This window comes from Acipenser ruthenus, chromosome 22 (assembly GCF_902713425.1).
Source record: "Acipenser ruthenus chromosome 22, fAciRut3.2 maternal haplotype, whole genome shotgun sequence".
NCBI lineage: Eukaryota > Metazoa > Chordata > Actinopteri > Acipenseriformes > Acipenseridae > Acipenser > Acipenser ruthenus.
The window spans coordinates 19,346,428-19,364,096 of record NC_081210.1 but is presented as its reverse complement, the minus strand read 5'-3'; the positions used below and the strand labels follow the sequence as shown (position 1 = coordinate 19,364,096).

Below are 17,669 nucleotides of genomic sequence, written 5' to 3'. Positions count from 1 at the left end.
ACAGTATCTCTATGAAGAACATAAGAACATAAAAAAGGTTACAAACGAGAGGAGGCCATTCGGCCCATCTTTCTCATTTGTTTGTAAATAGGTTATTGATCCCAGAATCTCATCAAGTATTTTCTTGAAGGATCCCAGGATCTCAGCTTCAACAACATTACTGGGGAGTTGGTTCCAGACTCCCACAATTCTCTTTGTAAAAAAGTGCCTCATATTTTCTGTTCTGAATGCCCCTTTATCTAATCTCCATTTGTTACCCCTGATCCTTGTTTCTTTTTTCAGGTCAAAAAAGTCCCCTGGGTCAACATTGTCAATACCTTTTAGAATTTTGAATGCTTGAATCAGATCGTTGCATAGTCTTCTTTGTTCAAGAATGAATAGATTCAATTCATTTAGTCTGTTTGCATATGACATGCCTTTTAAACCAGGAATAATTCTAGTCACTCTTCTTTGAACTCTTTCTAGAGCAGCAATATCCTTTTTGTAGTGAGGTGACCAGAACTGAACATAATATTCTAGATGGGGTCTTACTAATGCATTGTAAAGTTTTAACATTACTTCCCTAGATTTAAATTCAACACTTTTCACTATATATCCAAGCATTTTGTTGGCCTTTTTTGTAGCTTCCCTACATTGTCTAGATGAAGACATTTCTCAGTCAAGATAAATTCCTAGATCTTTTTCATAGATTCCTTCTTCAATTTCATTATCTCCCATATGGTATTTATAATGGACATGTTTATTGCCTGCGTGCAGTTTCTTATACATTTCTATATTAAATGTAATTTGCCATGTCTCTGCCCGGTTCTGAATGCTGCAAAGAGGATTGTTTGGTACTGGAATAGTGGAAGCTTGGAATGTTATGTTTTTGCATGCATGTAGGGTTTGAAAGAGTTTTTTGTCTGACACCACTCTGCAGTGACTATTAATTCTATTGCAGTATTGATACACAATTTTCAAAAATACTGGACACAAAACAAGTGTTCTATAAACAAGTACATTTCATACAGAATGCAAAATCACAATACTGTACAATAACAATTTATAAAACAATGATACAATAGTTAATAAATATATTTACTCTTCTTGAACTTCACAGTTTTCACACAAAATATGTTCTTTTAATTCCCAAGACAACTGTCAAAAGGAGAGGTACTGAAAAATGACATATTATAAAAATATCTGATTTCTATACATTCCTGTGCAATGCAGGTACATCATTTCTATGTGACATTGTCCAGCTATAATATATGTAAATAATACATGTAAAATATCTGTATACATTTGTATAAAATATGGTATTTGAATTGATCCAATGCGATTAGAGAATAGCAGTCTACACAAATCCAAGCAGCTGTTTCTTCAATTGTTTCACTTGGAATTGTAAATTAGCCCAGTCACCATCAATGACCCTCATCTGTGGCAGCTTATCCAAATAATCATTTTGCACTGCTTAACTTGACATTACCACTTTGCAAGCAAACCAAGGGTACCTGTAACAGGGGAGATCTGGACTGACTGTCTGGTACATTCGTATTACTGCAGGTAGAGGGCAGCAGTCTCGTGGGATCCGCCTGTCGGTCATGGCGATGACACGGAGAGGTGGGGAAGAGGGTGTGTGTGCTTTCCCTCTCTCCGAGTGGCTGAGGGGCGGGCCTTGGGAGACTGCTTGGCCCATAAGAACTGGCTTGGTTATGCGCTCGGGTGGCCGTGTTGGGGCAGTGTTGCTGGCAGAAAAGGCCAGCGTGAAACAAAGAGCAGGCGAGCCTGGCTGAGGGGCAGCCATTCATAAAAACCCAAAACTAATTTGCACAGAGCAATATAAATAGACACGTACCCGAGGTGACGTGTGTAGAAGTACGGGGAACCCTGGCCAACCCCGGCGTATAGGCATAGCCGAGTGTAGGACGGAGACCCGTGCTGACCGGCTTAGCGGCAGTGGGGGCACTGCATAAGCAGCACTTTTGTTTGTAGTTTTATTACTGTGTTTTATTTTCCCTTTTTCTTTCGCCTTTTGTTTTCATTATTATTTTGAGCACTTGAAGGTGCACGGACTGGGATACCTGTGTTGGTAACCCCGTGGTCCTGGTTTGTCGGCAGTATCCAGACCACGGACAACAGCGCCCTCTGCGGGCTAAACTAAATAAAAGAATAAATAAGGAAAATAAATAAATCTGGGCACCTGTGCGGTGGTTACAAATAAAACCTTCTGTCTCCTGTGTCAGTGAATACCCCCACCCTTCCACACGTGGTGTCAGAGTGGGATTCACTGGCACTGCCCACACAAAGCAGTGCAAAACCAGGGAGCAGAATGGATCCCCAGCAGCCTTAATGGATCTCCTGCGGGAAACCCTTACTGCGGTGGGTCAGGGGAGTGCAAGAGCTGCGAGGCCAGACCTATGGCTACAGCAGCCCACGAAGATGACGGCAGAGGATTGGCCAGAAGCATACCTGGAGGTATTTGAGGCAATGGCGATCTCTGCCGGGTGGGCCCGCAAGCAGTAGGCTAGCTACCTCCTGCCCCAGCTGACTGGGGAGGCGCAGGCGGCAGCGAGGACCCTGGATCTAGCGGCAATGATGGAGTACCCCACACTGAATGCTGCCATCCTCAACCGTGTGGGTGCGACTCCGGAGGACTACCGCCGCAGGTTCAGGGAGGAGAACTTCTCAGCAGAGGAACACCCCAGGGCCATCGCGCATCATTTGCAGGATTACGCACAGGGGATGGTTGAACCCGGGAGCCACCACCACTGCCAGGCTGGTGGAGGTAGTGGTGGTCGAGCGTTTCCTGCAGTGCTTGCCTGCGGGACCGCGGGTGTGGGTGCAACGGCAGGCACCCGCCACCCTAGAGTTGGCGATCCAACTGACAGAGCAGTACCAGGCAGCGGAACCAACGCCCGCTAAGCTGCCTGGAAACTGCGCTACACCGGCACCACCCCCTCGTCTGGCCCCAGGGAGGGCGAAGGGACTGGGGGGAAGGGGTAGCAAGGTCTTTGGACGGAGTGTGGCGGTGGGAGCTCCTGGCCCGAGAACTGGGGCAGAGTGGGGTCACCCACGGGCTGCGGCAGTGTTGGGCTGGGGTCTCGCACGGCCACCCTACCGTCGATCCCCTTTGATGGGTCCTGTGTTTCAACCTCCTGCTGAAGCTTCATGGCAAGAAACCAGTTCACTGATGTGTGGAACAAGCTGGGAGGTGAGCCACATCGACCGGGATTGCCCCACTATGGGATGTGATGTCATTCGACCAGGTAAGACTGTTCCATTCCATCAGTCACTCCAGCAGACGGGTTTTGTGATTCCTGTGTCAGTGGATGATACACAAACCCAGGCTCTCTTAGATTCAGGGTGTAGTCAGTCCCTGATACAAGAGAGCTTAATCTCACCAGGACATAAGCAAATAGGAGGCTCTGTGGTCCAGTGGTTAAAGAAACAAGCTTGTAACCAGGAGGTCCCCGGTTCAAATCCCACCTCAGCCACTGACTCATTGTGTGACCCTGAGCAAGTCACTTAACCTCCTTGTGCTCCGTCTTTTGGGTGAGACGTAATTGTAAGTGACTCTGCAGCTGATGCATAGTTCACACACCCAAGTCTCTGTAAGTCGCCTTGGATAAAGGCGTCTGCTAAATAAACAAATAATAATAACGGGGCAGGTGCATATAAAATGTATTCATGGGGATGTGCGCACTTATCCTAAAATGTATGTGAATCTGAAAATTGGCCAGCAGGTGACGTGAGTGCAATTGGGTTTGTGTCCTCGATTGCCGGTACCGGTAGTTCTGGGACGGGACTGCGAGCAGTTTAAAAATTGGTTGGCTGCTGTGACAGCCCCGTCCTCCTTATTGGCTAAGAAAGAGGAAGTAATTGGCGAGATCTTTCCCTTTCGTGACCCGGATTGCTATTGCCACAGATTTAGACCCCGCAAAACTAAACGGGAACGCCGGGCCGCTAAGAATGAGGGCTGGCAATGGAGGGAGTCCGAGAAGTATCAGGTGGGGGCGATTGGTGAAGAGACTGGGGGGGGGGGCGCGGAGTCAGCGCAGGGGTCTGGCTCTGCTGCCTCCACTCAGGACCGAACTGATCCCGAGTTGGAAGCCATGGGAGCTGATTTTTAGCACGTTCCCATGACTTCCGACTCGAGCAAAGGCGTGACGACGTGCTGGGCAGGCTCTTTGATCAAGCAGCGGTGGTTAATGGTCGTGTGGTCGAGCCCAGACGCGCCGCCACGTACCCTCACTTTGAGATTGATCGAGACCTGTTGTATCGTTTTGAAAAATTACCCCAGACGGGGGAAGTGCTTCACCAGTTGCTCATTCCTCAGCCCTTTAAGGAGGATTTGTTGCAGCTTGCTCACGCTATTCCCCTATCTGGTCATTTGGGAAGGGACAAGACTAAAGCGAGGCTCGTGACACGGTTCTATTGGCTGGGGTTGGATAGTGATGTGAGGCGGTTTTGTGAACGATGTGGGGAATGTCAGAAAGCTAGCCCTAGAGCCGTCCCACGAGCTCCACTGGTGCCATTGCCCCTAGTGGAAGCTCCGTTTGAGCATATTGGAGTAGATATAGTGGGACCGTTAGAAAGGAGTGCGGCAGGATACACACACCTATTGGTCATTTTGGATTATGCTACGCGTTATCCAGAGGCCATTCCCCTCCGATCTGCGTCTGCTAAATCTGTTGCCAACGAGCTCGTGAAGGTTTTCTCCCGGGTGGGGATCCCCAAGGAAATACTGACCGACCAAGGCACCAACTTTATGTCCCGGCTAGTCCGTGGAACATGTAAACTTTTGGGGATTAAGACCATTAGAACCTCGGTTTTTCACCCTCAGACCGATGGTCTTGTGGAGCGTTTTAACCCTTTGCGGTCCATTGTCGGACTGGGTCCGACATTGCAATTATTCCTCACAGGTCCTTTGTCGGACTGGGTCCGACATCATTATAGCAACGCAATAAACGGGTGTTTAGTCGTTTTTTCTCCGGAAAAAGCCGAGAAAACCATTCAATTGCCGAGTGGTAGCGACAGGAGCCGAGACAAGTTTGAAAAAAAAAAAAAAAAAAAAAAAAGGCGTATTTCATGAATAGTCATACATGGTATCAGGTATCAGATAATGGGCGTCCATAATAAACAAGCTGGCTAAGTGCGTCAGCGCACTGAGACTATCATGGACATTTGCAGAGCTTTTTTCAGATGTTATAGTAATAAAATAATGACTTTGATCGCATTATTGAGGAGTTTGGTGATAAAACGAGTGATCTGGAGATGATCGATCGGTATGTACGACTATTATTATTATTATTATTTATTTCTTACACAGCTGAACGCTATAGCAAACAAAAGGCTGGGGAGGGGCTGGAGATGCCTAGTGTGTGCTTTGTTGATATGCAGGGCCATTTAAACCCGTTTGACTGTGAAAAAAAATACTTTTAAACAGCGCGTATAAAATTAACTGCGCGTGTGAAAATTAATTATTCCTGGCGTGCCTGACGCGCGATTAATAAATGGACCGCAAAGGGTTAATAAGACCCTCAAAAACATGTTGCGCAGATTTGTAAACAGTTACGTGCGCTACTGGGACCAGCTGATTCCTCCCCTTCTCTTTGCTATCAGAGAGGTATCCCAGGCTTTCACAGGTTTTTCGCCATTCGAGTTGCTGTATGGTCGGAGACCCCGGGGTGTGCTCGATCTGGTCAGAGAGATGTGGGAGGAGCAGCAGGACAATTCGACCAATACTGTCCGGTATGTGTTGGATCTGCGCAAACGTCTTGAGTCTGTAGGAAAATGGGCATATGACAATTTGCAGCAGGCTCAGCACAGACAGGAGACCCAATATAACAGGGGGGCCCGGTTGCGCACGTTTCAGCCGGGGGATAAGGTGCTTCTGTTACCCAGCTCTGAGTCCAAACTTCTGGCGAAGTGGCAAGGACCGTTTGAGGTTACACGCCGGGTTGGTACGGTGGACTATGAGATCTGCCAGCCGGAGTGACGAAGAGAAAAGCACATTTACCATGTAAACCTGCTGAAGCCTTGGTTACAGCAGGAGGCTTTGTTAGCGGCGCAAGCAGATGACGTCACCGACCTGGGACCTGATCTTTCTGTGTTGGCGAAACAAGGGTCGGTACAGATTGCAGATAATCTGACACCAACCCAGAAATGCCAGGCTCGGGCGCTGGTGGTGGAGTTTCCTGATGTGTTTTCTCCCGTCCCGGGGCAGACTCGAGTAGCCCACCATCACACTGAGACTGAGCCGGGGGCGCTAGTTCGCCACAGGCCGTACCGCATACCTGAGCGCAAAAGGCAGGTAGTAAAGGCAGAGATTGACGAGATGCCCAGACTGGGTGTAATAGAGGAGTCCCAAAGTGACTGGAACAGTCCAATTGTTTTAGTGGATAAGCCGGACGGGTCAACTCGATTTTGCATTGACTTCAGGCGAGTTAATGAGAAATCGAAGTTTGACGCTTATCCCATGCCCCGGGTAGATGAGTTGCTGTAGCGTCTAGGCACGGCTCATTTTATGACGACACTGGATTTAACGAAGGGGTACTGGCAGATACCCCTGACCCCAGAATCCAGAGAGAGGACGGTGTTTTCGACTCCCTTCGGGTTATACCAATTTAGGACGATGCCTTTTGGGTTGCATGGAGCACCAGCCACGTTCCAGCAGATGATGGATCGCATTTTGCGGCCCCATCAGCAGTACGCCGCTGCTTACATAGATGACGTGGTTATCCACAGTGAGGACTGGCCGAGTCATCTGTGTAAGGTAGTGGCGGTACTGCAATCCTTGCAGGAGGCTGGGCTCACTGCTAACCCAAAGAAATGTGCCATTGGGAAGAGTGAGTCGGAGTATTTGGGGTATCGAGTAGGGAGTGGCTAGATCAGACCGCTGATTGCTAAGGTGAAAGCCTTGGCTGACTGGCCGGTCCCTACGACCAAAACCCAGGTGCGCTCTTTCTTGGGACTAGCGGGCTATTATAGGAAGTTCATCCCGAGCTTCGCCACGCTCGCTGCTCCTTTGACAGACCTCACCAGGAAGGCTGCCCCAAATACGGTTCAGTGGACGGAGCCGTGCCAGAGAGCCTTTCTCGCTTTGAAGCAAAGGCTGTGTAGCAAGCCAGTGCTATGCAGTCCTGATTTTAATAGGAGGTTCACCCTGCACACGGATGCGTCAGAGACAGGTCTCGGGGCAGTGTTGTCTCAGGAGGTGCGGGGAAGCGAGCACCCGATCCTGTATATCAGCAGGAAGCTCCTTCCCCGCGAGAAAAACTATAGTACCATCGAGAAGGAGTGTCTCGCAGTAAAAGTCACTCCGGTACTACCTCCTGGGGCGACACTTCACCCTGATTACAGATCATGCCCCCTTAGCATGGCTTCACCGGATGAAGGATAACAACGCCAGAATCACGCGGTTGTACTTGGCCCTGCAGCCCTATGCCTTCAGGGTAGTCCACCGAGCAGGGAAACTGCATCAAAACGCAGACTTTTTCTCTCGGGAAGGCATTGGGTTGTAGGATTTTCGAATGGACCGGTGGTGCCATTCTGAGGGGGAGGATGTGTAACAGGGGAGATCTGGACTGACTGTCTGGCACATTCGTATTACTGCAGGTAAAGGGCAGCAGTCTCAGCAGTGGGATCCGCCTGTCGGTCATGGCGATGACACAGAGAGGTGGGGAAGAGGGTGTGTGTGCTTTCCCTCTCTCCGAGTGGCTGAGGGGCGGGCCTTGGGAGACTGCTCGGCCCATAAGAACTGGCTTGGTTATGCGCTCGGGTGGCTGTGTTGGGGGAAAATACAGTGTTGCTGGCAGAAAAGGCCAGCGTGAAACAAAGAGCAGGCGAGCCCGGCTGAGGGGCAGCCGTTCATAAAAACCCAAAACTAATTTGCACAGAGCAATATAAATAGACACGTACCTGAGGGGACGTGTGTAGAAGTACGGGGAACCCTGGCCAACCCCAGCGTATAGGCATAGCCGAGTGTAGGACGGAGACCCGTGCTGACCGGCTTAGCGGCAGTGGGGGCACTGCATAAGCAGCACTTTTGTTTGTAGTTTTATTACTGTGTTTTATTTTCCCTTTTTCTTTCGCCTTCTGTTTTCATTATTATTTTGAGCACTTGAAGGTGCACGGACTGGGATACCTGTGTTGGTAACCCCGTGGTCCTGGTTTACTGTCGGCAGTATCCAGACCACGGACAACAGCGCCCTCTGCGGGCTAAACTAAATAAAAGAATAAATAAGGAAAATAAATAAATCTGGGCACCTGTGCGGTGGTTACAAATAAAACCTTCTGTCTCCTGTGTCAGTGAATACCCCCACCCTTCCACAGTACCATTTTTGATAACTTGAACTTTCTTCACCAACTTGAGGAGGGTGTATCAACATATAAGAGTAAGGTAATAAAGGGTTAATGGATCATTTTAACGCTTGACAGGAAAGTGTAACTAAAAACAGGTAGGCACTCCTTGTTCAGTACCCCTTTTGAAAGTTGTTCTGGTCATTTGGTTTTGGACTTGTTTTTAATGTTGGCAAGCACTCCTTTTTAAATGTTTTGTTAACATGCCATTGTTCTGAAATAAAATCTTCAGTACTATATTCAAAACTACAGGAACATAAATGGTCAAAACCCTTGCAGTATATATAATATGCATTAATATACCATAATATCAAAACCTTTTATAATAATGCATGTATAGCACTTTTGTGACCAGCACATACAATGATTTATTACAGCAATATCAATTCCTATAAGGTACTGAGGCAGGATAAACTGCAGCTCAAAGAATAACCTTTTTTTTTTTAAAATCATAATTGGCTATTTTTATAATGACTTGATAAAGAAAAATCATTATAGTTTAATAATTATATACTGTACCTTTTTTGTTGCTTTTATTGTTTTAAAACAAAATTACATTTTAAACAATGGCAGCCCATTATTACCTACAGTATAACAGAAAATAAAAGCTGTTTTTAATGTTATTGAAATCTTTGTAATTAAATGAAGAAAAAAACTATATAGGCTTCCTATGATTGTTTTTAGCCATTTACAAAAAACAAGGTTTTTACTTTTCAGTAGCAGTTCCTTTCTTTCTCACTACCTACAGTCTCACTGCACCACACACTAAGCAAAAGCTCCTAAGGTATGCTGAAGTAGGAGGACAATCTGGTCTAAATGCTGTCCTTAAAAGAGGGGACCATTGGCTGGGTATCCCAGGAAGTAGCTTATTAACTAATGCCGCAAGGGTGGCCCAGCAAAAAAAAGAACAAATAAATAAATAATAATATATATATATATATACAGAATATGTACTGGTAGACATGGTAGTGTATGATTAGAGAACACAAACTGGTGAAACAGCCATAAGCGTATGCCATTTTGTATACTAAAGAATAGCTGCTGAAAGGAAATTATTTACCTTTTGTTTGATACATAATAGCTACGACCTTTAGTTCACTGGTTCCGAAGTGCATACATTGCAAAAATCCCATGATTTTGCTTAGTTGATAGTTTCACGTTTCATGCTTCAGATTGTAAAGCATAGTAATTCACACCTTACAGTGCCCTTCTGTTCATCCTTCTCTTCAGATAATACGTTGCTGTAGTGAACTACTGAGACCCACAGCATAGTTCACTGTGTGGTTCTTGTTTTCACCAAATGCACGTGTCGTCTTGACCTTTTTTCTGTTTGTTTTCTTCTGAAGTGCTAAACAGGACTTCTCTGTGCAGATGTACATGCAGTCTTGTTCCATCAAGCCAGTTCATAAGATCTCATGTAGTTCGGTATGCAGTGACAGACATAGTGGCTGAAATAAAATCCAGATGCACATCTCCTGTTCTGAGTCCTACAGGGCAGCCGGTAACAGCTGGGAAAAAAAAAAAATTACATAATTATATATGTATATATAATATACGTATCTAAGCTCTGGGATATGCTATTGATCTGCCTGATCTTTTCTGCTGAACTTGGTGGGTGGTCAACCCATTTTAAAGGCTCAAGTTCTAAAGCCAGTGCCAAGAAACTTTGTGACTGCAAGCAGACAGAATTTGTTTGAAACTAAAATCACCATGAAATGCCACGGTTTACATTTGACGCTATCTTGCACGCAATGCTTTGGCAAAAAGTATCAAGCCGTTTGTTTGGCTCACGATACGTTTATAGTGTGCTATTTCCATCACACTCCCACGGTAACAACCTTCAGTCCTGCCGAAAAAATATTCCTGCAGCTTTATTAATGATGAATATGACCCAAGCAGGTTGATTTTCTAAATGAATTCATTGGCGTTTAGTCCTTTATTAAAGAGCACAGTGAAACCTTGCTTAGGGGTCCCTCAGTATGGAGACCATCTCTCTATTAAAGCCAAAGTGTAACAGTACTGATATGCTTCTATTAACTGAAAAGGCACCATCAATATACCCAGCCCTGTATTCAGTATCAAGGCCACCATCTGTAGTCTCAAGTATATTAAACCTCTGTTCATATATATATATATATATATATATATATATATATATATATATATACATGAGAAACAGACACAGTAAATGAAAACAAAAATAATAATGCTTTAAAAATGACACTAACTCAAAAAAAAAAAAAAAACTACCAGTTAAATATAAAAAATCCAAATACCTGCAGGTGTTGGGGTTGAATTTCTTCCCCAGAAGCAGACAGGTGGCGTCGCTCTCTTTGCACTCGCACTGGCAGGTAACTGAGGTCAGGGGCTGTCTGCTTGGACAGCTCTCCCGGCAGACACAGCTGCACTGCTTCTCATCCCAGCTCTGATCAGGCCGGCAGGACTCGGGGCCTGAATCCTCACCACAGACGCACTTGCATGAAGCCTCGTCCAGCCTCCGCCTGGCTCCGCAGCTCGACTGGGTCAGCCCATTCCGGCACAGGCACCGACAGCTCTCCTCATCAAACCACATTCGAGGTCCGCAAAAGTCTGCCAGAGCCTCGCTCAGGGATCCTGTTTGGAAGGAAAGAACGCAAAGGGGATGAGAGGCGAATTAATAGAATGCAAAGGGAACCTGACAGGAAATGTGCTGTATGGAGAGTTGGAGCCATTTCTGAGTCTAGTTTAAACTTTGCTGCCTCCTACAATATAATTTTTCCTTTGATTAATTACCTTCCCTAAATATTTCACGTATTAAGTCAGATAGTGAAATAAAGAAATACTGTACTGCATATTCTCACCAACCTCTTATAACATTTTATAAATAAGGCCTACTCAAGATAAGGATCTTTTATTTTTTTTTGGAAGCCGACCCAGTGGTTGAAAAAGGACATCAGATAGCAAGCCTGGGAAATAATGAACTAAGCAGAAACAGCAATAGATAATGATCGAACTCATACATAATAGGATAGTAAACTGGTAAGACATGAAATTTTAAGAGGAATGTATGTTTAGATCAGCTGCAGGAAACCTACCAAATGTGCTCATGTCATCCGGCACACACTGACAGTCAACAGGGTCCCAGGACAGACCAGGAGGGCAGGATGAGTCTGGCCCAGCACATCTGTAAAGACATGATTGGTTATGAGTTTTCTTATATTGACACTAACTTTTTAATTATCATGGCCCCACCGGCTCTATGGTTTCGTATAGAACCGGTTGGTGACAGTGGTGTAGTGGAGCGCGGAACATGGCGGAACATCGCTCCGGTGCTATTTTCTATAGACAGCAGTGGTGTAGTGGAGCGGGAACATGGCAGAACATCGTTCCGGTACTATGTTCTATAGACAGCAGTGGTGTAGTGGAGCGTGGAACATGGCAGAACATGGCGGAACATCGATCCGGTACTATGTTCTATAGACAGCAGTGGTGTAGTGGAGCAGGAACATGGCGGAACATCGCTCCGGTACTATGTTCTATAGACAGCAGTGGTGTAGTGGAGCAGGAACATGGCAGAACATCGTTCCGGTACTATGTTCTATAGACAGCAGTGGTGTAGTGGAGCGTGGAACATGGCAGAACATGGCGGAACATCGCTCCGGTACTATGTTCTATAGACAGCAGTGGTGTAGTGGAGCAGGAACATGGCGGAACATCGCTCCGGTACTATGTTCTATAGACAGCAGTGGTGTAGTGGAGCAGGAACATGGCGGAACATCGCTCCGGTACTATTTTCTATAGACAGCAGTCTGACATGATGGAGAAAAGCACTTAGTGGAAATAATTGTAGAAATTAGATAAATACATTACCTATTGTTACCTGTTGTTACTAGTGGAGTACACCACTGCCATACACTACCATGAGTTTAACGGTCACATGATTTTTCTAGAATCCGAAACCAAAGACAATTTGCAAATAACAAAGAATATTGAATTGCAAATGTCATACATCTCGTTTTGTCAGTTTACAAATGCATTTTCATTTCTTCCAAACTAATAAATAGCTTAAGTTTCGACATTGTATAATTATTTAATACAAAATCTTTTCTTTTTTTTTTACCTTTAAACCAGTTACTTTTGACAAAAGGTAGTTTGAAATAATCAATGTATTTCTGTGCATCATGACTGAAACAAAACAAGAGAAAATACATACTTGTTCACTTTGCTTAGCCTTCCTTTTAGGTTTTGGTTTTTTTTAGTACTCACCGAGCAAGTTTGTCCTTTATCGACCTCCTGATGACAGAGTGGGGTGGCCTGCTTGGGTTGCTTTTGGATTTGCACTCACAGGATGTGTGGTTTACAAAGCTGATCATAACTATCTCAGGGTGTCCAGACGGAGGAACTGTGAACTCAAGAAGCTAAAATAACAAGCGTGTTAGTAACGTAAATCCCCCATCGCAGCTGCAAATACAAAACTAGAGCTATCAGTATCGTGGAAAAGCAGATCAACACGATCACCATCCACAGACTGTCCATAGAAAATGTAAGAGTCACATTCAGCCGGGCATGCTCCTCCATATACTCCCATGCTCTACAAATCTCAATTTCTTCAATATCAACCACATGTAATCAGAATTTGATATTTATGTGAAATGGGCAGTGTTGTGTTACGTATTGTGAACCCTGTCGTGAGATGAGGAAAAAAACACCACAAATGCTGACAAGCCTTTTTTGCATTGTAGTTAAGTAGCACGCTTGTGAGGTGAGTTGTCACAGGTTCGGACCTGGTATCCACCTTGTTACATATACGGACATGCGTACCAGCGACCTCACCGTATTACTGCCCAAAAGGGAAAACACATCAACTGTGGCAGGAATCAACCAAAGAACACTTGCTTTTGTGTGGTGGTGTTATTCCCCTGTTACAGTAACATTCCAGTTCATTTTCCAGGGTGGAAGAGTATATCAGAATGCAGAGTAATCGGATGCTTACTGTTTTGCTGCTGTAGTTGTGGCTGCTGTTGGTACAGTGCCAGCCCTCGTGGTTGCAGCAGCCTCCACAGCGATGCACGGACACACATGATGGCTTGTAGAAGTGAACTGTGCTCTCAGGGAACTCCTTGGTGATGTCCAGGCACACTTCTCTAGGAGTGCATTGTGTCTTTTCATATTCCAGCATGATACCTGTTACAAAAAAAGAAAAGCTTACAGCTAGTAATAAAAAAGAATTCTAAACTATATATATATATATATATATATATATATATATATATATATATATATATATATATATATATATATATATATATATATTCAGTTGGGCTGTGACAAGTTAGATTTATACTGTACGTTGTTACTATTAGTTTAGAGTTGAATGGACCACGTAACCCAGGACGCACTAGAAAAACATGGAACTAGATACTGTAGGAACTCGATAACCCAGCAGCCGACACAGTTTGAATGCGCTTCGATACTGGAGAGAGACCCTAGACTGTGTTATTGTTTATACTGGATTGCCTGTAAGACTTCTCATTTTTCTAGGTAAAATACAGATCCAGAAACACATGTAATTATGTATATCTCAACCCGGCTGTAAATCCACAGTCATTTACTTTCGTAACAAGGCCATTTGACCCTGCCATTTACCCTGCAGACGTACTCCCTGTGCATCACTGATTAGAACCCCACATGAAACCCCAAACTCCCTTTGCTGCAGTGTGCTAGTGGCAGGATAAATGGACTTCATCCAATTTAAAGTGAAAAGAAAGTCCAGAACTGAGAAGGACCTTGCAAAAAACTTGTTAAACGAGTGAGAAAGTGTATACAACCTTGGCTCTAAATAAAAAAGATTCAATACCAATAGGATTGCTTAGTAGTTTATCAATGTTTTACTCCTGTATATTTTGAAGGTAGAACCCACCATTCAGCAATAAGCCTCAGAATTTAGCCAAAGATGAATGCCCAGGCTGGATGATTCATTTTTGTCGTGAGTGTTTAAAATTCACTTTGTTGAGAGATAGCTTAGTAATTGGCTACAGGGGTGGTTTCAGTGCCTTACTTCGTAAGCTCTCCTCAGTCATCCCTCCTGCATACAGCGGGGCCTCCTTCACATAGCCCCAAGCTGCCTCTTCATGCTCGGGTTCGTTGGGTATGAGAGCAGCCTTCCTGTGCAGGCACTGCTGGAGGAGACGGTACTCTGGGTATAGGAGGTCCAGCAGCTTGTCCAGACTCGAGGGAAACTGCAGCTGTTCCACCAGATCACTGCCTAACTGACCCTGCAAGAACAAAGCAGCATGCGTGGCTAATGGAATCATTCTGTGTATCTTACCCATCATGCATTTCTTTTTGCTACATAGGTCTCACGGGTGCAGTTTTGACGTTATAGCAAACATGTATTTACATTTTAACTGGCTGTAAAGTATGTCAGTCAAGCTAGTTGGGTAATGGCAGGAAATACCTTGAAAGGGTGGGGACAATTTTAGTCCCCAGCTGCAATGAACAAAGGAAATACAGGACTACCTGAAAGTAGCTTGCAAACAAAGTTTTATTTACCGCAGTCTAATACCAGATATAATTTAACATGTCGGCCAAAAATGAAATCCATGGCAGTTGTTTCACCTTGAACGGAACTACCATAGGTTATATCAGCAGAAAGGACCAGGTCTATCGCTCCATTCTTATTTTTCCATGTGTATCTATGTGGCCCCATGTTGACTTTTTTCCTACTTAGCATACATTTTTTTAAGTGAGCGCCAGCGAAAAATATTATCTTTTAAGTTTCATCTTATATCATAATGCTAAAAAACATACCAAACACTGAAGTTGTTTTAAGATGGGCTCACTTTAAAAAAAATCAATGGTTGTAAAGTGGGGAAAAATGACCTTAAAATTTGCAACATTGCACGTGGGCCTACATCAGATTCTATACACATGGCAATAGACAAGTTCATTTCTGCAAAACTTCCATAGTAAATATTCAATTTTTGGCTGTCCCTTGTAGACAAAATTCCCATTATATTTACTGTACTTACTCATTAATCTGGTCCTTAAATAGCTTACACTAGACTAAATGACTACCAATCTACAAAGAAAAATCCCGTTTGGGCTTGCAGTGAGAACTTAGCTTCTTAATACAGTGTCTCTCTTTCAAACTTGAATACCGCTCACTCTGCCCAAGTTCCCTGGGGTTTGAAGTACAACAAAAAAATGATGTTTTAAACGAGATGTTTACACCTGGGCATGTTCATAAAGAACACTGGGCTGACTCAAATATCCCCTAGGAAGTGCTGAAATGCTGAACGTTTTCAAACACAGTATCCTCTTTTATTCAGAGAAGTCCACAGGTGCTGCTTAAAAACAGTGGTGGCCAGATTAAGGACCAACTGAACAAAGGATGGATGTTCACTTCCTTTCCCCAGGCAAGGTGCAGCATAATCGGCCACTGTAATGTATTTGGTGTCCTTGAAAAAGGATTGACAGCAGTATATAAGAAGCCCATTGCAAAACAGAGACAGCAGTTTCCACAAAACAAACTATGATTTATTTTTCTGTAGAGCTTGGTTTAGCCTGTTCTCAGATAGTGGTCTGGCAAATGTTTTTACAGGTTTCCTCATTAGAACATCTTTAGCCAAAAGTAAAGCATGGTGTAGGTTTTCCAGTGATGTTCATTGCAATTATGCCAAACATCAGACCCCTCTGTTCCCCTCAGAAAAACATTATTTAAAACTCTTAGCTCTTATATTTTACTTTGTCCTTCAACATCTAGATATTATGAGATAAAAACTAAATCTGTTGTTACATAGAGTTAAACAGAGATTACCTCTAAAAATAGGTGGTTGATACAATGCTGTAAAATGCTCTAGAACAAACAGCAGTGGTGTATATAGGTTGCTCAAAGAAACCCCTAAGTGTAGTAGGCACATGTTTCAGCTAGTTTGCAGCTATTACCCTTATCTTACGACACAGACTCGGTTAATTCCCTGAATGCAACAGATCTGTTGGATACTGTCAGGTTTGTTAAGCATGTAGCTTTCAGTTAAGAACTCCTCATAACTTTTAAGCCCTTTTTAACTTATGACATAATCTACAAATGACACTTTCAGTTATATTGTTACATACTATTATTACTTCTTTATTTCACATTTGCATTATTCACGTCTCTGTAAAGGATGGCTCTTCATATATGGCTCCACTTAGAAGTGGATTAATTATCCCATTCCATGGCACATGTTTAATGAACACAAACATACTGAGGCTGTGTCTTTGTGAAGTCTGGTTAAACCTCTTTTTCATCTGTCTTTTTTTTAAAAGGTCTTTGCTGCTATCTAGTCAGCTATTTAGTTTTAATAACTAAACGTATTTGATGGCACAGTCTTTCCTTTCTTCTGTTAACTATGGCACTGCCCTTAATATTTCACGAATGTTTAAGTCCGATGGAATAATGTAAAGAGTACTGTGCATTCTAGGTAACTGGAAACCACAGTGTGATTAGTACCAGTACAGAGACCAACTCGCTATTCAATTTGCTCCTATTGATGGCAATGCAAAGTCACCATCAATATTAAGACCACCCCTGTGTTCAGTAATCAGACTCTGCAGTTCCAGGTGTATCAAACAGCTGTTCTAAAAAGATCAGCATTACCTAAATGACACCTTGATAAAATAATACCTAGAAAAATGGTTAAATTGCTCAATATAGTGTTATGCAGCTCAATACATTCTTTTAACCTAATGTAATTAAATGTTTCAAGAAAATCTATGTTCCATTACATTTTGTTGGCCCTAATGACCAACCTTAATAGTGCGGTTTCACTCTAATTAAACGAAAGTGCAAGGCTTTGAAAATGACATCATCTCACCTCAGTTTCTTCCCCTTCCTTATAGTACTCATAATAATCCTGGCCAGATTGAGATCCACAGCTGGGTGTAAACACTGGTAGAATCCAAAAGTAAATGTGAAATCTCCACATAGTGCAAACAGAACCACCAAAAGAAGAGCAACCAATGGGCTCAATGAAGTACAGCGCTTCCCTTGCTGTGATGACTTAATTTCCAGCTAGCGGTACCAAATGAAGCAACCCTCCTTGTTCAGAAAGAGAACACCTTTAACCTTGCCTAGACTTGCAACAGCACATACTTTCCCTCCTTTGGATTTTCAATAAGACCTCATTTGCACTCTTCAATCTTCTTGGCATTTGCTGTTTTATATTTAAATCAATCAGTGAAAGTTGTCAAAGCTTTGCCAAAGTTTATTTGCACAGCCAATTCAGGCAGATACTGAATTCGCAGTCGGGACAGAGAGAGAGAGAGAGACGGTTTCTGACAGGATGGATATACTTAAGCCCTGG

At 43.8% G+C, this 17,669-nt stretch overlaps 1 protein-coding gene across 1 annotated transcript; it reads right to left on the bottom strand.

Moving 5' to 3' along the window:
• Positions 1-924: 924 nt before the first annotated feature.
• LOC131699436 (vascular endothelial growth factor C-like) lies at positions 925-17,669 on the bottom strand. The gene is made up of 7 exons (XM_058996081.1): positions 17,181-17,669; positions 14,381-14,597; positions 13,316-13,506; positions 12,589-12,740; positions 11,418-11,506; positions 10,620-10,956; positions 925-9,851 (listed from the first exon to the last, which is right to left on the bottom strand). Exons 1-7 carry the CDS (start codon positions 17,289-17,291, stop codon positions 9,737-9,739), a joined length of 1,212 nt encoding a protein of 403 aa, XP_058852064.1. The 5' UTR covers positions 17,292-17,669; the 3' UTR covers positions 925-9,736.